At 56.5% G+C, this 22,158-nt stretch overlaps 1 protein-coding gene across 1 annotated transcript in view; it reads right to left on the bottom strand.

Annotated features, from left to right (window-relative positions):
* Positions 1-22,158, bottom strand: part of KIRREL3 (kirre like nephrin family adhesion molecule 3) — a 128,359-nt gene that overhangs the window by 14,543 nt on the left and 91,658 nt on the right. Inside the window, exons 6-10 of the mRNA XM_021696232.1 lie at positions 16,820-16,970; positions 11,165-11,270; positions 5,606-5,754; positions 4,181-4,308; positions 3,067-3,193 (exon numbers count right to left, since the gene is read on the bottom strand). Of these exons, the coding sequence (XP_021551907.1) occupies positions 3,067-3,193; positions 4,181-4,308; positions 5,606-5,754; positions 11,165-11,270; positions 16,820-16,970 (661 nt within the window). The remainder of the gene's footprint in view (positions 1-3,066; positions 3,194-4,180; positions 4,309-5,605; positions 5,755-11,164; positions 11,271-16,819; positions 16,971-22,158) is intronic.

Here is a 22,158-nt window from a genome sequence, read left to right as displayed (position 1 = left end):
GTGTGTGTGTGTGTGTGTGTGTGTGTGTGTGTGTGTGTAAGAGGGGGAGAAATGTTTATGGATGTCTCCCGGAGTCCCTGTCTTATCTACCTCCTCCCACAGCCTAGAGAGTCCACCTGCAGTCTAAGAGTGTGCCTCCTGTCCAGTTCTGCCTTTTATCTCACCCAAGTCCTTCCCGCGCAACGCCCACCTGGCACGGAAAGGGGGAGGGAGGAGAAGTGAATTCAGCTGTTTGCTCAGCTAACTTCCTGGCTGGGGCTGGGGCGGCTGAAGCAAGCGGTGTAGGGATGGAGAACCTCGCGCCCCCTTCCCAATCCCTGAGGGAAAAGGTTGGGTCTTAGGTGGCCGAAAATGGAGGAGAAAGAGCTAGAGCAAGGGATCTGGAGGACAGGCAAAATTATGCTGGGAACAAAACAGAAATTGCTGCAGACATAATTGCTGTTTATTAGCCGCCTTAATTAAAACAGATTTGCATTTCTATGACTAGCTCTCAGCCAGCGGGTGGGGGTGGGTGGGTGCTGGAGACACTCAGGTGACGCTACTGAGTTTGGGACGGCTAACAGCTTGGAGCTGGATGCGGCGGACGTGGGGGACCCTTCAGGTAACGGCTTCCAGCCCGAGGTGGCTCTGAGCGTGGGCTGAGCCCAGTGTAGTGTCTCTCTTACGTATTTTTGCTCCAAGAAGCTTTTGACCAAAAGGCAGGAGGGCTTGATGTTTTAGGAACTTGGATGGCACTTTGTTTTGCTGCTGGCTGGAAGTGAGGATACCATAAAACCTTTTCCCCTTCACTTTCCAGGAACTAGGAATTCTCTGGGGGGTTTTCAGGCATTCTAAAAGTCATCAGGCAAATGGGTAAGTGTTTAAGGGCTTCTTAGAAGAAAAAAAGAAATCAGAATAAAGGTAGGGTTGGGCAGTCAAAGCACAGTGGTAGTGTGGTTAATCTTCCCCTCCCTGCAGATCCCGGGTTTGAGCCAAACCAGGCAAGACCTGCGCCAATTTACTCCCTAAAAGGCAGTGGGCAGCAGTCGCCCACCAGCTGGGGTGTGTTGTGAGGAGGACCCCATCTCATTTTGGATCCTTTCATAATGTCTGGTCCCTTCAGCCCAGCCCAGGCCCCTTTCCAAAGGGCTTCGCCATCCCTCCACCTGTTCTCTAGATCATTCCTCTCCCACGTCGGTTCTTCCCCCTGGCCACTTAAGCCATCCCCCTGCATCAGGGCGAGATGACCCTAGTTCAGCAGAAACAAACTGCCTCCTTGCTTCACTCCAATCCCTTGGGCGGTTCTCTTCCTGCCGATCTAGGGGAGCCTGTGCCGAAGGACTGGAGGCAGAGGAGGGGGATAGACACACGATCCCTGGGGGGGTGCAGATCAAACCCTGTGTAGCCGCCAGGGCCCAGGCTGGGGTGTCCCTTCCAAGAGAAATGTCCACCCGAGGTGTGCGAGGTGTGTGTTCCCTTCCCAAGAAACCACTTTGTCCCTGCTGGGAAATGCCTGGATATCTAAAGTGACAATGGAATGTCAGTCCCTCATTTATCCACCTGGTTTTCCCCAGAAATGGGGATGTTCCTTTAAAAGCTTCAGGCTTGGGGACCCTGGAGGGTCCCCAGCCCCGCTGGGCTGGTCGTGGGGCCAGCAGACGGGAGCTGGCCACAGTCATGGGCCAGCACCCAGAGCGGGCAGCAGGGGAGGCCACTGCCTTCACGGGGCCTGGCGCCTGAGCCCAGTGTCAGACACGGAGCAGCAGAAAAAGGCTGCAGTCTGCGTTGCCATGGATATACAGAGGCGCGATCAGATGCTGTTATTTTTAGCCCTGCAGTGCCAATTTATTGGTGGCGTCCTGGGGACCCAGGGGGAAGGCAGGAAGACTCCTGAGTCAGGGTTCTGCCCAGGACAGGTGGCCTGTGAGTGCACCCGGGGTCTGAGTAGATTCTCCCTCCCTCTGGGGCTGCCAGGACTCTGGGGGAGGAGAGGAAAAGAAATCAGTGGAGCGGGGCTGGCTAATGGGGAAGCCAGAGGGGAATGGCTGAGGAAGCACCAAGCTTGTTTTAGTTTTCTAGCAAAGGGGGAGAATAGATGAGGCTTCCTGTGGGCAGCTTCCTGGGTGGAGGTGAAGCCAGGACGGCAGATTTCCAGAACATGGCTCAACCCCTCCTTAGGGCCCTGATCTGGGGCCAGGACCCAGAGGCCCTGCAAAGGTGGGTCTGGGGCTTGGGTCCCACTGCGGCTCAGAGCCTCAGGGCTTTGACCAGAGGCAGACTCTGTGGGACCAGGGGGCTCGCAAAGGGAAACCCAAAACCCAGTGGACTGAGGAAGTTTGGAAACAGAGGGGCTTGGCCTTCGCTTTTCTCCCTCTCTCCAGCCAGCAGCTTTGGTTGCCCACCCTGCCTGAGCGTGTACCATGGCAGGGACGTCAGATTTCCATCATGGTGCTATAGCCTTCCTGGGTCTGACCCAGCTTCTCTGTGACCTTCTATATGCCATCATCCATGCTGGTCTAATACTCTGTCCCCTAAGTCTTCTGTGTTCTGGGGACATCTGAAAACCCTCTCCTGCTATAATGGTTTTATGGTAAGTGATAAGACTCTGCCCTCAAGAGGACCCTCTGAACGCTTGGTCTTGTGGAAATTGTGACGGTCTCTCGGACCGAGCAGCTATCATGCAACGGGAAGGGGCCAACCAGGAGTTGCAGAGACGCTCCCTTACATTCCCTCCAGGGCCAAGGTCAAGGTCAAGGTCAGAGGGTAGATACGGGATCTAAGTTGGCTGCCTAGTGATCCTCTGACCCTTTCCTCTTGGCCAGGATAAAATTCATCAGCTACCACTTCTAAGGCTGGGACCCCTTAGGAGGAAGGTGACGCAACTAGCCAGGTCCTTCCTCACCTCAGGCCTGGGCTTTGACACGGACTTGAAGAGGTGGACAGAACTGCTGTGGAGCCAGGGTTGGGGGTGGAAGCAAGGCCCAGAGCCAACGACAGGCCCTCTGAGGCAATGCCTGGGACCAAGATGCCTTGGGCCCCTCTCTGCCCCCTCCTATCCCCTTAGCATGAGTTGGGGAGGGGCCTTACCATTGACAGTCAGGGTCACCTCTCGCTCCCCGGCTCCCACCCGGGGCACCACGGCTCGGCACACATACTTCCCAGCATCCTCCTGGCGGACGGTTTTGAGGGTCAGGGTCTTTTCATTGCTCAGCACCTGGGAGGATTGCAGAAGGTCAGACATGGAGAGCAGAGCCGGGCTCTTTCTGTCTCCCAGAACCAGAAGGGCTGCGAGGCGGGCCTGCCGTAAGTGACCTGGTCTTCAGCCTGGCGGTAAGGCGCAGGGGTGGGGTGGGAGACAGTATGCCCCGTGAGCTGTCCAGGGGAGATCCACAGCTGCACACCAGCTGGGAGCAGGGAGTGTGCAAGGAGTGGGGGGGGGGCGGGTACTCCCCGGCTGGGGCCTGGAGGCTTTCTCAAACACAGGCAGGCTGCCCACCAACCTGTACCTGGCTGGCCCCTCCTGGACCAGTCTTTTTGGAGTCATTTTCAATATCCTTTTGGGATAGAGTTTGGGGGTGATCCAAAGACTTTGGCCTTAGCTAACTCTGAGTTCAAATCCTGACTTGGGTGGTGACTACCTGCGTGGCCTGGGGCAGTTTCTTATCTGCTCTGTTGCTCTTATTTCTACAACGGGGCAGCCCTGCTCACAGGATGGAGTGGTGTCTGGCCCACAGGAGGCCACACGGAGGCCAGTTTCTGTCTGCCTCACCCTTGACTTCCCTCCCAAGGCTCTCGCTGGTCCTCCTGAGGGGAGGGGTTTCTGATAAACTTACACATCCTAAAAAACCTATTTATTTTAAAAGAGGAACACAGGAAGACTGCGAAACTTAACTTAAAAGCTTAAGGATAGCCTAACTGTTCGGGGAAAGTAGAAAAGGCTGTCTAGAGACTTTTTACTCCCAGCACATTGGTGACCACCTGCTTTTCTTCTAAGGTTTAGTGACAGGGCAAAACTGCAATGGTTAGTCTGTTTAGGACTGAGGGGGTACATGTGGGTATCTGGGGTTCCCTCTCTTCTTTCTGGGGTCCTTCTTCCTTCAGCTTACACTGGAGGCTGATGCCCTTAGCCGAAGAGTGAGAGGGGCCCAGAAGGCAGTTCGGGTGGTCCGAGGCCCCTGTGGGGTGTGAGCTGAGGACTTACCACGCCCGAGCCCCGTTTCATCCAGACGATGGTCAGGGAGGGGTTGCCTGTCCAGGAACAGCTGAAGACCGCATCGGAGCCCAGATCCACGAGCAGGGATTGGGGCTCTGTGGTCATCCGGGGCCCAACTGTGAGAGGAGTAAGGGGGAGACAGGGCTCTTGGTGGGCTGGGAGCTCTGGGAGAGGGGTCTGAAGGACCTGGGAAGTAAGCAAGAGACCCCAGTCCCCCAGCCCGGCCTCCCCCAGGCCCACCCACTGGCAGCAACAGCCCTAGGAAAAAGTGCTCTGGCCCCAATTCTACTGGGATTTGCCCCCATCTCCTGCCCTTTGTCCTGCTTCCAGGAGGCCCCTCCCCAGCCTGCAGGCAGAGAGGACTTCCTCCTACCCCAGAAATCCTGGGATTTTTCTGTGTCTGCCTTCAGGTCCTTGCTCACCTCCTCCAGGCTTCAGCTGAGGGACCTGGAATCCAGTTACCCTGTGCACCTCGCCCACCTCCTGGAGCCCTCCCAGGGTCCTCCCAGGGGCTCTGAGACAAGGCGTGGAGGAAGCATGCCTCTCCCCGTGTTCTCCACCCTCTCCGAGCCCGCAGGTTATGCTCCGTCCCAGCCCCTCCCAGCCTTTCTCCAACCCCGGTGAAGTAGCTGGGCCTGGTCCCAGGCCCCTGCTAAGTGTTGGTGAGCATTAATGGAGGCTCCTCTCCGTCTCCCTGCTGCACACCACCTGTAACCAGAGCCTCCTGCAGACCAAGCCTTGGTCCCTAGAGTGGGTGTAATGGTGGGATTTCAGGCACGGTGACGGGAGGGTGTGCAGAGCGCTGCTTAGCTGCTTTCCAGGAGCAGAAGAACGTGAAAACCAGGGTCAGGAGACCGGGATTAGTCCCTTGCAAAGGGGGCGGTGGCACTTTCCGTTGAGGCCACTGGGGGTGAGGGGAGGGGTCAGATATAAGTTTGCAAAAGTGCTTTTCAAACTGTAAAGCGCAGTAGGTGAGCTAATGCTTATTGCTGTGAACACATCCAACCCATCGGTCAGTGATGGGCTGGCTCACCCCAAGGGGGTCCCTGCCAGGCCACCAGAGGGAGGTGTGCTCGGGTCCCTAATGGGAGGCAGCGGGGCCTGTGGTCAGCAGTGGATTCGCTCGAGCCTGGCCTCAGTTCTCCTTCTGCGACTTACTTGCTGAGTGACCTTGGGACTCCATCCCCTCATCTGAGTAATGGGAATAATAATTCCTGCCTCCCTGGGTTACTACAAGGGTCAAGGTATGCCGGAAATACCACACCAAGAAGCTTTTCTTAAAGTGGGCGGCACTGTGAGCTCGTGAGGCATGGTTCTATGGTGTGCAGAGAGCCCAGCAAGGTTCCTGAGCCCCTGAGCAGAGATGCTCCAGGGCCGGCTCGCCTGGGGATGCCCCTGGACGACTGTACTCACAGTAGACGTCCACCGTGCGGCTGATGTTGGTGCTGCCCAGGGCATTGGTCACCTCGCAGGAGACAGGCTCTGAGAAGTACGTGTAGTCCACTGAGGTCCGATACACTTCTCCAGATGCTTCCTTAATGATCTGGCCCCGCTTGGCCCACCTGCAACACAGGCCCCGCGTGCCGCTGTGGATCTCCTCCAATGGCAAGGGTGTTTCTTCCACCCAGGGGCTGCGTCTCTCTAGAAGCTAGAAAGCGGGGTGTGGCATGGGGTGGCACAGGGCTAGGCCCCCCTCCCACCAGAGATCCTTCAGTGCCGGGGCGGGGAGGGCGGCCAGCAGGAATCTCCATAGAGGGGTAACTTCCGGGGCTAAGGGAAGAGTCGGTGTTGGAGGCAACAGGCTTTGGTCCGCGGGTGACAAGCAGGTTATTCTGGAGAGAGGTGCGTGGACTACTCAATAGATTGGCCCATCTGACTGGCTAGGAAATGAATAAACCACTGTCAGTCCCTAGACAGCTTGGCCATCCCGCTCTGAGCGCTACCGAGGGCCTGTCTATTGGGATCCCCAGTGGGAAAGAGGGAGGCCAAGGTCTAGTGGCACGTGCCCATACACGCGTGTGCATCTGCACCCACACACGTGCACATGCGTGCACACACACAGACTTGATTTCCAGACGAGGTGGGAAGTTGTGGGAGGGGTATTAGCCAGAGGTCCCCAGGGCCCTTCCTCCAGCTCTCTCAGCTCTCCTGTCCTGACTCCTGTCCCCAGGGTGGGTCCCTTCACCGTGCCCCCTCGTCCCTCCCAGGGATGGCGCTTGCCCTTTCTCCTGCCCAGCTTCTAGCTTCCCACCCTCTCTTCACTCCTCGGAGGCTCCGGCTCCATCATTCCTCGTTTGGTCAGAGGGGCGGGAAGATGGCTGTGAAGTCTTTCATCCGCCAGTCACCAATCGGTACCACCAGAGTGAGAGACTGAAAAGCCCCGGGGTTGCCTTGGTCCTGGCCCTGGGGCTGTGATCACTGCCTTAGACCAGTGCGGGAGGGGGGAGCCTGCTATCCGTAAGGCAGTGCTGGGAGCCCCCAGGGGCACACGTGTGTGCATGTGTGTGCGTGCGTGGGGGGGGGGGGCCTTTCCCTACAGACCCCCAGGGAGAGAGTTCACAGCGTCCCCTGGTTTAACCCCACTGTGGACAACACTTAACTTTTCACGCAACTTCCAACCGGGCTCCTCCTATTCCAAGCCTATTTCAGGGAGTTTGTCTTATTGTGACCCCATGACCATGAGTCCCGGTAACCACAGCTTCCCTGCGGCCCACGCCTTCACCTCCCCTTTCTCTAGGTCCTGGAGCCGTTGGTGGTACCGAGGGGACCGTCTCCTGCCTTCCCTCCCTCAGCTTCACACTAAGGCCCGTCCAGCCCCAGGAGACAGCCGTGTCTTGGCATCACGTGGAGCGCCCAGGTTGACACCATGTGGTTATTATCGTGAGTTAATATCACATAATTATTAAGAACATGATCAATAATAACAATTATAGTTAGAGCAAACCATAGCTCCCTGAGAGCTTAAGGAGCTTCCCAACAAACCATTATGAGTTATTCATGAATCATTTCCATTTCTAACTTTAATTTAATGACCAGACTTAACAGCCAGGCACAGCCCCTGCCTGAGGAAGAGGAATTCAGTGCCAGGCACACGGCTGGGGTTCGGCGTCCAACCTCCGGCTGAATGAAGCGTGGGGTCAGGCGGAGGGGAGCGGAGAGGGGCGGAGGGGGGCTGCAGCAGGTTGGACCGGGAGGAGGGCAGGGTGAGCCCCTCCTGCTCCCCCAGGCCTGCTCCTGCCTCGGGGTAGGTAGGTTATCTGCTCCTGCCTCGGGGTAGGTAGGTTAGCCCTTCAGAACCTGCCGGCTGGTTCTGAAGGGCTGTCCTCTTCTGTCATTGGAGGAGTTCCTGGAGAAGATGGGGCTTTCTCCTCCTCTCCGGGGCCCCCATGTAAGTCACTGAGGGTGCAAGCTTCACCTGCTCAGCCCCGAGGAACTCAGGAGAAGTGCTGGGGCTCGCACAGGCCCGGAGCCCAGCAGGGCTGTGCTGTCCCAGCCTGGCCCCCTGTGCAGTGGCTGCCCTTAGCCCCCCAGGGCCTGTCCCTTCCTTAGAGGTGCAACGGGGCGCGGGAGGAATTCCTAGCTTGTCCTCTCCCAGGGTCACAGGCAGGAGCAGGCTGTGGGGGCTGCGCCCTCTGGTATCGCAAACCAAGGCGAGTCCCCTGCTCATATCTCACTCAGTCCGTCCTTTCCCTCCCTTTCTTTATGTTCCTCTCCCACACCAATAAAACCCTCTGTAGGGGTCCCTTCCAGAAGCTCAAACCCCTCCTTCAAGCGGCTGGCCACAGGGTCCAGGGTGACGCGGGAGCAAGGCCACCTCTCTCAGCCCTTCCCTCTCTCTCTTCTTTGGCTTAGCTTTCACCTCCTCCTCCTTCCAGTTGGACCCTGCACACTGCCCCTTCCCCCAGCCCTGCCTCCACTGTGGCTCCCACCCCACCGCCCCCAGCCCCTCTGAAAAGGAGTCAGATTAAGCTTTTCCCAATCAATGTCTAATTTGGCCGGAGCAAATGTAAGAGGATTAATTATTTATATCACAGAATCAGGAGGCCTGGCTGTCACAGCTGACAGGCTGTCCTTAAATAGCCCCGAGTTTCACACGGGGCGGTGGCCCCGGCCCTGGAATCTGTAGGGGGCTTGGGGGCGCAGGAGAGCCTCAGCAGGTGGGGAGATGCTTTCCCTGGTGTGCCGGGACCTGGCCTGCCCGTCTCAGGCCCCTGGTCCTGGGGGGCAGCTGAAGTGACAGCCCAGTCCACCACACCTGCTCCCACCCATGTCCCCTTCCCGGGTGCTGGGGTGGAGGAAGCATGGTTCTAATTTCTGAGATCAGAGCCTCGGAGGGGCACAGGAGGAAGCAATCAAGATGAATATGGAAGTGAAGAAACACAGATCCCTGCAATCTTGTCAAAGTCAGTTGGGAAAAATCAATGTCCTTATGTGAGGAGATTTGTTAAGGCTTTTCCTCTCAGAGCCCAACACTGAATCTAGAACCACCATCTGCCTGCTGACTGAGCCCTCCCTCGAGGGGCTGGCCCATGTGGGTGGGCGCGGGGGAGGGGGCCCTCCTTTCTCTCCTCTTGCCACCGCCCCTCCACTCTCTTTTCTCCTAAATTTTCCTAGTTGCCCGAAGGGCTTCCCCAAAAAGTCTCTGGAGTCCTGAAGGGAGTGTGGTCCACACTGAAGTGTTTCAGGGCATTTGGCTAATCAGAGGGCCGTGAGGGAGGTGACTTGCCGCAAGTGTGAGCATCTGTGGGGAGGCCTGCCCCTTCCCGCACCCACGGCTGCACCTCTGTAAGCAGGGGCTGACCCGGGACCCTGGGGGGCTGCAGGGGGGGGGGGTGGAGGCAGAGGGAGACTTGCATGCTCTGTGCTTGTTTATTAACTTTTTAGTTTAAAAAAAAAACCGCTTTGAAATTATAGAAACATGGCAAGAATAGGCCAATTAACTGCCATATTCCCTTCACCTAGATTCACTAGTTCTTAACGTATTGTCACATTTCTTTTTTTTTTTAAGATTTTATTTATTTATTTGAGAGAAGGAGAGAGAATGAGTGAGTGAGAGAACAGAGCTGGGGGGAGGGGCAGAGGGAGAAGCAGATTCCCCGCTGAGCAGGGAGCCTGATGTGGGACTTGATCCCAGGACTCCGAGATCATGACCTGAGCCAAAGGCAGATGCTTCATTGACTGAGCCAGCCAGGTGTCCCTATTGTCACATTTCTTTATGATGATCTCTCCAGAAGGAGATATGAACTTCATCATCATCACTGGTGTTCTGCTTCTAGAGGGGGGTGCCCCAAAGACGAAGCCCCGCTGCCTGGCTTCTGGGGCGTTCGCTCACCCTGTCCTGGTCAGAAGGCAGGGGAGGGGTGGGGGACATTGCTGGGTCCCGGAGCATGGCCCTGCCTGCTGCCCAGCCCTCCCATAACCCGGTCCTCAGATGACCTGGAGCCTGGCAGTGAAGAGACGTGGAAGTTGTACGTTCTGGTCTCCGGGGTCCCACAGGCATTCCCAGGAAGGCTGTGAGGGTGACCGTGGGATGTGTCTGCTTGGGTGCCTGTGGGAGTCTGGGGCTGCCCAGAGAAACGGGTATTCGAGGTCTCTCTGGGCACGTGGGGCTTGGCGTTTAGGGATTGTAAGCAGACCCCTGGTCGGCAGCAGAGAGGAGGCGAGCGCAGGCCCGCAGGTGCACAGAGGAAGCCCAGAGAAAGGGACTCTCTCTGGGTGTCTGTTTTGCATCTTTAGTCACTTCCAGACAGATGCCAGATCCCAGCCAAACCACACCCGCCCCCCTGGACCCACAGGGCCGTGCGCCTGCAGCGAACTTTCCCCTGCCTCCAGCCCAGGGAACAGTCACACCGGACAGGACAGATGGGTTTGCATCCTACTTTAAAATATCCTCAAGGATAAAGACTCCACGCCTTTCCTGGGTTTTGGTTCCAGTGTCCCGGTGTAGTTCAATTATCTGCACCGCGGGGAGCTCCTCCTTGCTTCCAACCTGAATCTCTCTCTGGCTGCCTCTTTGGCCCATTTCCTCTCATTGAGCCCTCTGGTCTGTGCCGCCTCTTGTTGTCCCTGTCCTCCACTCCCACTGGCCGGCTGATTATCTAGTCTGGGGCCATTAGCATCCCTGGCACCAGCTGATGCTGCGGCTTAATAACCCATCTCGACGGCAGAGGCGACGCTCTGGGCTCCACCATCAAGTCTGGGCTGGTGGGGAAGGACGGGACCGAGTTAGGGCCATGTCGAGTTCCCCAGGGTGTCTAAAGGAGGTGAGTGTCCGAGTCTGCCCTTGAGCATCTCTGAGGGCACTGCGTCTCTTGAAATCTCGTGCGGCGGTGCCCAGGCGGGAGGGTGCCCAGAGGAGCCAGCCCACATTATAAAGCACCTGCTGCATGCCCCGCGCCGTGCTCCATGCCGAGTGCCCTAAGTGGCTAAATTGCAGTTCTTGCCTTCAAGAAGCTCCATCAACAGGGAAAGACAAGCGTGTAAAACACAGTGCTTTTATCAGTGTTGTGAGCCAGGGATGCACAGGGGCCATGGGTAGACATGATCCGAGGCGCCTGCTGGACAGGGCCTTCTGTCCCAGAAATCTTACCCTACACAGGTGACCAGTTCGGTGAGCACATGGCTAGAATCTAGGTTCTGATCTTACTGCTTCTCCGGGTTGTTTTACCTTTTTTTTTTTTTTTCTGAGCCTCTCTGCTCTTTTCAGACAGAAGGGATAACCAAGCTCTCCAAACAGAAGAGGTTATACCCACTGCATCCCGTGGAAGGGGAGTACGCATGTACATGAAGGAAAGGGAAAGTCTACCTGACCAGGGGTGAATGGGTGTGTGGGGAAGGGAGAAGGATCCTGGGCTCCCACAGTGAACCAGCCCGTGCGCTGCGCGCCCTGGACCACAAGCGACACCCCGTGTGATAGGCAGGGGTGTGGAGGGGTCCAGGGGCCAGGCTGTGCCTCGTCAGCGGGACTCTGACCTGTACTGGGTGACAGCTGGGTTGGCCTTTGCAGAGCAGTGGAACGTGACAACGTTGTCCTCCAGCACTGGCTGTGGTTCCACCGACAGGTTGACAAGCGGGGGGTCTGCAGAGAGAAGAGATTCCTTTGCAAACTGGGGAGCTGTGTCCATGGTTTTGGCGCAAGAAGATCCCCTGGGTGACATGGAGGGTAAAGGCCAGAGATTCTACCAGCAGCCACCACCCTGATGGTCCCCAGAAAGTTGGGGGCCTCAGCAGGGGGCTCCCTTATTCCCGGGGGGTGCCTGCTTCAGCTGGCCTGGTGGTGCGGTCAGGGCTCCCCCTGTGGATTCAAGGCCTAGTGTTTAAATGAACAGCCAGCCAGGAGGCATGGCTTCCTGGGCCCCCAGATGCATGCTGCCCATCTTCCTGCCTTTAGACAGAACAAAACACTTCAGACAAGAGAGTTGGGAAAAGGGGGTGTGGGGGGCACAAGGGGGAAAGTGGACACTAAGCCCCATTTAAATACACATTTTTTTGGTCTTTGAAATGTCTGTTTCATATCTGTTTGCATAAAGGTTCTGGTGCATCTGTTAACTTGGAAAGTGGCATTTACACCCTTTCATCACCCTTTGATCATCTCTGCTGGGCCCTGACTGGTGTCACCCAGCCCTCAGCTCTCCAGGCTGGGCGAGTCTTTCTCCTGCAACATGATGAGAAGCCAGGCTCTGAAGTGCTAAAGGGTAGGAGGTGGAGGAGACAGGAAGAGAGGGAGGGAGGGAGAGAGAGACAGAGAGGGAAGTGGGGAGGGAAAGGAGAGGGAGGGGGGAGGGAGAGATGGAGGGGGAAGGACAGATGAACAGGAAACAGAGAAGGGATGGGAGGCAGGCAGAGGACACCTACATAGAAGAGGGATAGGGAGGGAGACACAGATAGAGACGGAGAGAGAGAGAGAGAAATGCAGAGGAAGAACAAGAAAAAGAGAGAAGCAGAGAGATGGAGGGAGACACAGAGAGACACGGACGTATACACAGAAACATAATCAGACAGAGATTTCAGACTAAAAGCAAAAAGACCGGAGGAGACCAAGCAGACAGACAGAACATGACAGGATGTTGTGGAGAGAGACCCCACAGTATGGAGGACTAGAGAAGAGAGACAGGGAGAGAGACGTGGAGAGATAGGAAGGTGGAAACCGAGACCAGCACCTGTTCTTCGTCCTCGTCATGGTGTACAGGGCTGGCTGGGGTTCAACCCTGGGCTGAGTGAGGAGGGCAGCGTGGTCCCCGCCACCCAGCCAGGGTCCTGGGCTGCATCTTCGGGCCAGTCCTCACCTGAAATCATGGCAAACTGCTGGAAGGGCATGTGGACTTTCTAGGGGTTCCGTCCAGCCCATTTTCAGCAAAAGAAGAAGCCAGTTTCTCAGAGACCGTGGAGAAAAATGCTGACCCCTCTTGGGCGCCTGCGAAGGGCACCACGAGGGGAGCAGGACTCCAACCCACCCGGCCTGAGCCTCTATTTGAGACCACAGGTGGGCTTCTGAGACCCTCAGAGTCCTATGCACAGCCCCCTGGCTGTGAATTGAGGCCAGCTCACCCCGGCGTTGGGATCATTGGACCCCACAGCCCCTCTTTGTCCTGCTGGTGCTCAAGCTGGGTCATGCCTCCCTGCACAGTGCCGGGGCCCAGGGGCTGAGACCAAGGAGGTGGGCCACAGGGCTGCACCCATATCTGCAGACAGCTTGAAAGACATGGGGGAGAGAACTCTGGTTCCTGAGCAGGGTGGCTGACTATTCTGGGGACCCTGATCTCCCCATGTGAGCCCCCAGTTCCGGATGCAGACCACGATCCTGGGAGCATCTGTTACGGCAGCAGTGGAGAATTTCATGGAGACTTACAAGGGAAGTGACAGGTATTTCAATGCTCTCTATCTTTGTTTTTAAAACGTAATTCAAGTAGTAAGGAGTGTGGCAAGGACCAGCCATGAGGGCTCTCCTCCCACCTTCCAGGAGAGCTACTACCCCAGAATTCTGTAGCTTTTCCCCAGCTGCTGCCCATCGGCTGCCCCCCGCGGCCCCCCCACCCCAGCTGAGGACCACCAGCTTCCAGGGCCAGTACTGTCAGGAGTCCCAGCCCTCTTTCTCTGCAGGACCAGCCAGCTCAACTGGGCATCCAAGGGCCCCTAGGGCTCCGATGGCACCATCCCTCCAGATGTGGAGACCCAGGGAGGAGCATGCATCTTGCTGCATGTTGGAGAGGCTCGTGCGAGGCAGAGGAATTTGGTGATTGCCATCTGGAGCCAAATGCATGGCTGGCTCATGGCCTCACATTGTAAAATTCAGTACTGAGAGGCGGAGTAGAGTCCTTCAACCCAACTCTCGTTTGAGGAAGTGATGGCTCCAGTTGAATAGAATCTAGAATCTACCTGCCACAGAACTTGGGGAGAGCTCCAGGAGGCCCCTCCCCACCTGGGTGTCCTTTATAGAGTGAGGATTCTTGGGGAGCAGGGCGATGGGTTATATACCTGTTGGGGGACCCTTCCTGCTCCAGAAATTCTGAGTTTATCCTGTGCGTGCCTCTCTCCTGCAGCTTCCTTACCTCGGCCAAATCCTTGGTACCCCACCTTTCTTCATGGGCCCCAAGAGGACGGGTCCCTAGGAGGCTTGTACACTTGCCAGTCTCATCTGCACCTCCACCCTGGACCCTGAGGTGCCTGGGTCCCTCTGTCCACCCCTCTCCTCTGGATGTGCAGGATATGAATTTTCAGGAGTCTACCAGGCTCCACAGGTATAAATAGTTTATGTCATATCCAACTATTAGACATGATTTTAATCCCACTTGTGATGTCGACTGCATAGCTTTGCAGGAGGGCAGCTTTGATGTAGTTGATAGAACTGAGATCATATTGAACAGATGTTACAGCTGAGAGTCTGTTAGTGTTTCCATCAGCAACCTGCGTGTGCGTGTGTGTGCGTGTGCGTGTGTTCAGGGGAAGTATTACATCGAGGAGGGGGTGGAAAAGAGAGAAACTCCATGACTCAGTGATTTTATAGCACATTCATTTGAAACTTGGCAGCTGGATGCAGCGTCCAGATGTAGCGAGACTTTGGGGGTGTTAAGCTTTCTCTCCCATTACTCAATCTGGGGGCTTTGTCTTCCGTTGGGTAACATATAAAGACCAAGGGAAACAAACAACAAATGCGCTTTTGCTGAGTTTGGATGCTTCTTGGTTGACTGAGAAAATGGAGCAGGTTTGCAAAGCAGCTCTGATCCGGCCCATGGTGTCCACAGTAAACAGTTGGACGCCTATTGAATGAACAAATGGACAAATGGAGGAGGAAGGAGGCAGGGGGAAGGTGGTGGAGAGAGCGTGTGCTTTTGCTTGGCAGGCACATGCAAACACCTTCAGGAGAGGGGACAAGGGGCTGGAGAGCTCTCCCCTGTTTGGGCTGAGAGGGGCACCGTGCATGGTGAGGACAGAGAACAGGTGCAGCGTGCTCACCCTGTGCCGAGCACTGTGCTGGAAACGTCCCCTTACAGCCACCATATGAAGTAAGCATTGTCATTTGCACAGATGGGGGAACTGAGGCACAGCAGTTAAAGAACCGGGCCGGCATCATTCAGTAAGTGGCAGAGCTGGAATTTAAACCAGGAGGAATACTGTGGTCTTAACCACTTCCCTGTCCTGCCTCAGATGGGGCGGACCTAGGAATTGGGCACCCAGGTCCTCAGCCTCTCTGGGACCTCATGCCCGATGCCTCCCACTTCGTGTGGCGGAGGCGTCCTTGGAAAGAGAGCCGGCCAGGGCGCAGAGACCTGGCAAGCCTGGTGTCCCCCTCTGATGCAGACTCTCCGCTGTGTGTCCTGGTGAATGGATCATCTCATTAGAGTACATTACAGGAGCGCCATTTAATACTTGGCGGGCTGTTGTTAGGATGATGGCTTTCTTGTTGACAGGAGAGCTTCTCTGGGCGTGATGGGTAATGGCCTGGAGGGGAGCGGGGCTGCTGCTGGCTCCTTGTGTGCGGGATTCCCTACGTAGCTGGTGTCGGCCTCCTGACCAGATTGGGGATCGGTGGGGGCTACAACCAGCAGCCTGGCAGTGGGAGGCTTGGATCTCTTGTGTCTCCCACCCTCATTCGTCCCAGATTTGGCTTGTGTTTGGAGAGACCTCTGATCGTAGTCAATCTTAAGGGCAAGAAGAAACTCTGGACATCATGCGGTCAAAGGACAAGGGACTGGCATCCCCGGGGGAAAAGTGACAAGCTTTGGCCCTCACAGCCCATGGGTGGCGGAGCCTTTTTGGATGCTGGGCCACTTGATCCCCAGAGCATCCTGCTTCCTCTCCAGAGCTGGGCCTACGGCTGCTCCTTGGAAGAAGTAGGTGGGTGTGGACAGCCAGGCAGGGAGGCCCGTCTGAGCGAGCGTCTCCCTCCCATCACCCTGGTCCCAGGTCTAGCAAGAACCCCGCTCTTCTTGGCTCTAATTAAATGAGGAACAGAAGAAGAAGGCTCCAGTTGGTGGGGGTGAGGGAGTGGTGAAGATGGGAAAGATAAAGCCTTCTCCAAGAACTCGGCTTGCTGTGTCTGGGTGTTTGGAGCAAGCCTGTCTCAGGGTTACAATGGTTTCTCTTGCCTTCTGGAATCTCAGCGGCTGCTGCCAGGATTCTAGATAGACTAGGGACTTCTGCTCACTGGCTCCAAAGTCCATGTCTGAGTGCTGATCCTTCAGACCCGAAACAGTCTGGTATTGGGAGTGAGGCCGCCAGACCACCTTTTTGAGCACTTTTTTTTGTTCTCTGGGGCCGACGGGCACTGTAGGGAGATTTTAGGAGAGCGATAGGAGTCTTTTTAGGTGACTTTTGGAATAGGGTGCTGGGGGAGCTTTAACGCATCATGACTGTTGACATTAACTGTGAGAACTGACACCCGCTGAGGACCTACTGTGCGCAAGTGTAGAAGAGGGGTTACGGTGCGGGCTCCGGAAAGCCAGGCTGTCTATATTTGACAGTTATGTGGCCTTCGGCAAGCTGATAGACCCTGGGGTGCCTCAGTTTCCCCACATAGGGACCACCGGCATCCTACTTAAATGGTGGTTGTAAAGATGAAATAATCCCTGGAAAGTATGGGCTGACTGAAAGACTACTCTTCTTCCTCTTCTTCTCTCCTTGAACCCTTCCATGAGCAGGCCCCCCCCCGGGTACCCACCCTCTGTAGGGCATGCACTGCTCCCCAACTCTGGAGCTCCGAGCACCCTGCCGACCCCAGTACCTCTGCTCTGGTTTTCTCGCCAAGGGAGCGTGTGGGGCCACCTTGTTAAAGCAGAGCTAGGGCCCTGCTTTATATTTATTGATGTGGAAAGTTCTACCTGATACAGGTTTGGAAATGTGGCTTGAACATGTCATTGGCAAAAGATCCTCATCTGATGTTGTTACTTTGTGTGACAATAAGGACAAGCCCTTTGGGTGCCCACAAACACAGCCTCGGCCAGTCCAGGGAGCTGTCTGACCCATTTCCTGTCTTCAGACATCTCGTAGGGCTGTGCTGTTGGCTCTGGTGAGCTGGTTGTCCAGGCCTGGCTTTTCCCTCCAACCTGTGCTTCAGGCAGGGAGCGCCGGAGGTGGGGGGGTTCCTGCCCCAAGCCTGACCCGGCTGGCGGGGACCGAGTTAGTACTCACGCTGGATGTCGATGGTGACCGAAGTCTCCTTCCCTCCCGGGATGGCTTTGTTGGTGGCTCGGCACACGATACTCTGCCCATTCTCCACATCGCCCGGGGAGATGAAGAGGGTGCTCACGATGCTCTCACGCTTGCCATCTCGCAGCAGGGTCTGGAGGAGCAGGGAGAGAAGGCCCCAGGTCACTCAGCTGGGGTGGCCTGGGCAGGTATGGGAAGACATGCCCCAGCCTCAGAGAAGAAGGAGCCCTCAGCTCCGGACAGCCAGGCGTGCGAATCTCTGCAGAGAGCTGGGGGGTTACTGGTGACTCCCTGGCCTGGCCGAGCCCTGGGCTGCAGAAGGACAAAGGAACTAGATCACGTGGGAAAATCAGCCTGGACTTGTATACCCCAAAGGAAATCCGGCTGCAGGTCTCTCCTCTGGTGTCTGGGGGGAGCCTCTGGGTCTGCAGGCAGCACTGAGGTGCGTGCAGCTGGGGGGCTGTGGCCCCCTGAGACAGTGATGTCACCTGTAGGAGGGGGCGCAGCTTGGGGCAGGGGGGAAGGGCAGGGCTGGGCTGGGGATGCAGGTAGAATCAATGCACACTGACCATTTCATTACTTTATCTACGTAAACCCTTCCAACTTCTCGAATCCTATCACTTCGTGACCTCATTAGAGCCCTGACCAACCAGAGGTGGGACAGATGCCGTTATCTTCCCAGTGACAGATGAGAAAACAGGCAAGACCAGGAGGGGCTGCAGAACGGTACCAAACTTACACTCCAAGTTGGGGGTGGGAGGGTCCTAGAGGGGGCTGAAGAGTGTCTCCCCAAAATTCATGTTGTCTTGGAGCCTCACAATGTCACCTGATTTGGAAACAGGGTCTTCAGAGATCAGCTAAGTGATTCGTAATTAGTTAAGGATCGTCAGAGGAGATCATCCTGGATGGGGGGTGGGGTGGTGTGGGGGGGCAAATATAATGACTGGTGTCCTTAGAAGAAGAGGGGAAGACACAGAAAGGAAGGAGGAAGAAGGTCACGTGAAGACAGGCAGAGACGGGAGTGATGTGGCCACGAGCCAAGGGACTCCGGGAGCCACCACGAGTGGAGGCAACAAGGGAGGATTCTCCCTGGAGGGAGCACAGCCCGCTGACACCTTGATTTCAGACTTTTTGGCCTCCAGGAGGCGGGACAATACATTTCCGTTGTTCTAGGCACCGGTGGCAGGACTTTGAGGGGGCAGCCCTAGGAAACAAAGGCAAGTCTGAAAGCCTTTGGTTTCCTGCCTTCCATTCCTTCCATTTTCAGGGAGGCCACGCTGTGCCCCTTCCCAGCTCCCTCCCCGGCGGTTTGATGCCCAGCATCCTGAGCTCACGGAGACCCAGCAAGGTAGGTGCTGGGGAGGTGTGTCAGGCAGGAGGGCCACTTCCAAAGTGGGACCGGACTTGTTCAGGACTCAGAGACTTTTGATCCCGGGAAGCTACTTAACTCCCTCCAGAGAAGGGTGCTGGACGCTAATTTCTCCTGCTTGGAGCCGGAGGATAGATGAATAGACTTTACTTCTCGAAACCTCCCTGAAGACAGTCCCAGTGCTGTTCTCATCAGACCCTGAAAGGAAGGGAGCACTGGCTCTATTTAATAGAAAAGAAAACTTCGTTCAAAGTGAGTCAGAAACTTGCGGGGCAGGGCTGGGATTTGTGCTTGAGGATGGTGACCCCAGAGGCCGTGACCCTCCCACCACACTGCTCCCTGCGAGCTAGACTCTGGTTAGTAAGATCTTCACTTAAAGGTGGGAACAGTTAGAGGGATTCAGCAGACTTTCAAGTTCACTGAGCTACTTAGCAGTGCTAAAAAGGAGACAGCCGGCCCAAACTGGAGTCCCTTACGTTTAGGGCCCCACATCAGCAAACCAAGACCTAATACCTAGCTAGCCTCCTGCGGTTGCAAACCCCAGGCCCCCCTGGGATGTGACATTTAACTGGCCAGCCTGGAAACCCCTGGTGGGCAGGGGAGGTCATCCTTCCGTTCCCCCTAAGGGAGACCCTGTCTGAAACGAGGCATTCTTCGCCAATAATTTCCTTTTTCCCTCTCCATCTCTGCCTTTAAAAACCTTCCATTTTTGGGGGCGCCTGGGTGGCTCAGTTGGTTAAGCGACTGCCTTCGGCTCAGGTCATGATCCTGGAGTCCCGGGATCGAGTCCCGGGATCGAGTCCCGCATCGGGCTCCCTGCTCGGCAGGGAGTCTGCTTCTCCCTCTGACCCTCCTCCCTCTCATGCTCTCTGTCTCTCATTCTCTCTCTCGCAAATAAATAAAAAATTAAAAAAAAAAAACCTTCCATTTTTGTACACTTCCTTGGAACTCCTTTCTATTTGCTGGATGAGATGCCGCCTGACTCACGAGTCATTTGATAAAGCCAATTAGATCTTCAAATTTACTTAGTCGAATTTTTGTTACATGTAAGCTGCTGGAACCTTGCTCTCTGGGTCCTCAGCTCTGTGTGGTCCTTCTCAGCAAAGCTGGGGCAAAGCGGGTGGCCTGCAGCACTAGGAGCACATGACCTGAGCCTCCATCTAGAACAAGCGCATCCTGCTTTAGACAAAGATGTCAGAGAGATCCACAGAGCAGGGCAGTGGTCTAGACTATTTCTGCCCACGTTCCAGAACCACCTGGGCCTGGGCAGGCTCCCATGGTACATTCTTTACTGGGACGTGGGGTGGTGGCCTCAGCCCTGGGCAGAGGGGTCCTGAAACAGGGCTGGGGGTAGTGATGGGGTCAATCCCAGCAAGCCAAGGCGGAGGGGCTGGGCTGTCAGTGGGATGAGGGTCTTTAGCTCAGCCTCAGGGCCAGGAGCTAAACTGGAGGCCAGCAGAATAGGCCCGGGGGTGGGGGGTTGGGGGGCCTGGGGGTGTGTGGTTTAGCCCCAAGCCAAGCCCTATACAGTAAAGGTTCTGGACTCTTCAGCAGACTTCATGTGTCTATAAATAGCCAAGTATTAATAAGAACAATTTCCTGGATGGAAATAAGACCTGGGGTAGGGTGGAGGGAGGTGGGAGGTGGGAGGTGGGGAGGGAGGTCGGTATGGTTCCTCCTCATCCCTTTTTCTTTACTTTTACGCTGTGCTAACAAGAACATTTACATGAAGTTTGACTCTGCCAGGCACCTCTCCAATTGATCTGCTCCCTGCCTAGTGGAAGGGAGAAGGGCTGCCAGGGTGCTGGCCGGAGGGGAGCGGGGAGGCCCGAGCTCCTAATTAGGCTCTCTGACTGCTTCCCTTCCTCCCCACACCCAGGGTGCTCCAGCACCTCCGAATGATGATTAATGACATATTTACTGTGTCCGGGCATGTGCTTTTCTGGGAAATAAAAATTCTGGTTCAAATTGTTTGTTCCACCTAATTAGAGAAAAGGGAGATGTGTTCTTTAACCAAGGGGAGAGCAAGGGGAAGGCAGGGCCTCAGCAGCTGGCTCCCCCTGGGAAGCTGAGCATCTCACCCTGGGCCCCAGCTCCCAGGGATCGGATCCCGGGCGGTGTCCCCAGGGAGAGGCCAGGGTGCAGGCATGGTGTAGGTAGGATGTTCCTGGGGAGGGCCGGGGAGGCGGGCCCACCTGCCGGTGTAAAGTTGACCCCCCACCCCCACCCCCCCGCCCCGTGGCCTGGCGGCCTGTCTGCTCTGCAGCCAGCGCTTGGCCTCTGTCTTCTCAACCTATTTCCCTTCTTCCCTCAGTCCTTCCTTATCCTCACTCCTCTTCTTTCTCTTCTCTCTTTTCCTTCATTCCCCTCTTGCAAATCTCCCCAATCTCCCCTTTTCTCACATGCAAATGAAGCCTTTGGACTTTGTGGTGGTCTTGAAGGTACAGGCCAGGCGGAACATTCTATCATTTGCAGGTTCTTGTCCCAGCCCACTTGCCCCTCCTCTCCCAGCTCCTTCGCTCCTTCTCCCGGTCTTCCCTTCACTGAACTGGGCTCTGGGGACACACCTGGGGCCCCAGCCTCCCACCTCCTGCTCCAGAAACCTTCATTAGCATGCAAATCAGCTCAGGGAGGGTAAGTGGATTATGAATGGCAAGTCACTTTGTCTCTGGGGCCACCACCTCCAAGGCCTGGGGTAGCCCCTCCTCCAGCTTGGTCGGGAGGAGCGTGCTGCCAAATCCCAGCCTCAGAGTCCCCCAGCCCAGCTCTCATGACCCCGCTGGAGCCTCCTGCGGCTCTACCAGGACCCAGCCTACCTGTGTGCGGAGATTCGGGGCAGGGACCCGTGCACGGTGGGCTTTCCACCCCGTGGCCTATGTGTGGGTCCATGGGCCTCCATCCACGAACAACTTCTGAGCTTTCCAGACTATCCATCCCAGTGGCTGTGTGAGGCGTCTCTAGACCCTGCCTGCCCCGCGCAGCTTCCTGTGTCCCCAGCCCCACTGCGCCATCCCTGAGGGAAGGCACTTGGCATTCAATTGGCAGAGGCCCAGAGGCGGGGCTGGGGCAGGGGGACAGCGTGTACCCTGTGTGTGGTTGTCCAGAGTGCTCGCTCTGCTCTTCCCAAAGCCCCCAGGGCCTCAGCTGGGCACTGGAGAGCCCAGAGGCCCCAACAAGAGGCGGGCAGCCTGGTGGTGCCTGTGTGGGAACCACAGGTGACGGGGTGGAGCGGGGCGTGCAGTGTGGAGGTTGGAGGGAAAGCAGGGGGTGGGTGCCCCAACCCTGGTGCTAAATCTGGGAAGCTCATTGATATGCAAACAGCCTGGAAAGCCCTTGAGTGAGGCCTGATTGCCTGGCAACAAGGCCTCCCTCTTCTCCCTCCTCACTCACCTCCCCCACCCGCTGTGTCCTTTTTTTTTTTTTTTAATCTTCTCTCTTCTTCCCCTTTTTATAGCTGCCTGGGGCGGGGGGATCCACTAGGGCCTCTTGTCACGTGGCTCGAATGAGGGCTGTAAGGGAAGGTGGAAAACCACAAAGCCATTTGCCCCAGACCCTGCATCCTCGGGGACCCCAGGCTTGTGCCCTGGGTGAGAATGGATGCCCTTCACAAAGAAGGCCAAGATGGGTGGCAACTGCCTTGCTGGCTGGAGACTCTAGGCACCTAAGAGAAACAGATGGGAAGGGGTTGCTGGGGTGACTGCTCGGGAGAGAATATACAGTGGAAGGGGCTCATGGAGGGAGCTGGGCCCCAGTGAGGGCCTTAAGGGGTGTTGTTCCAGAGTTCCTCTTACAACAGGGCCCTAATGAGGCTCCTGGTCCTGGTGGTGGGCCGGGGGGGGGGGGGGGGGGGGGGGGGGGGCGGGGGGGGGCGCGCGCCCCGCACGTGCAGGACCCACAGGCAGGCGGGGAGCAGGAAGGAGGGAAACCAATACAAGTAAGTGCGCTGCGGCGA

Source organism: Neomonachus schauinslandi, chromosome 11 (genome assembly GCF_002201575.2).
Source record: "Neomonachus schauinslandi chromosome 11, ASM220157v2, whole genome shotgun sequence".
NCBI classification, from domain to species: domain Eukaryota; kingdom Metazoa; phylum Chordata; class Mammalia; order Carnivora; family Phocidae; genus Neomonachus; species Neomonachus schauinslandi.
Note: the sequence above shows the minus strand (reverse complement) of the source record. Positions and strands in the feature narration are given on the sequence as shown.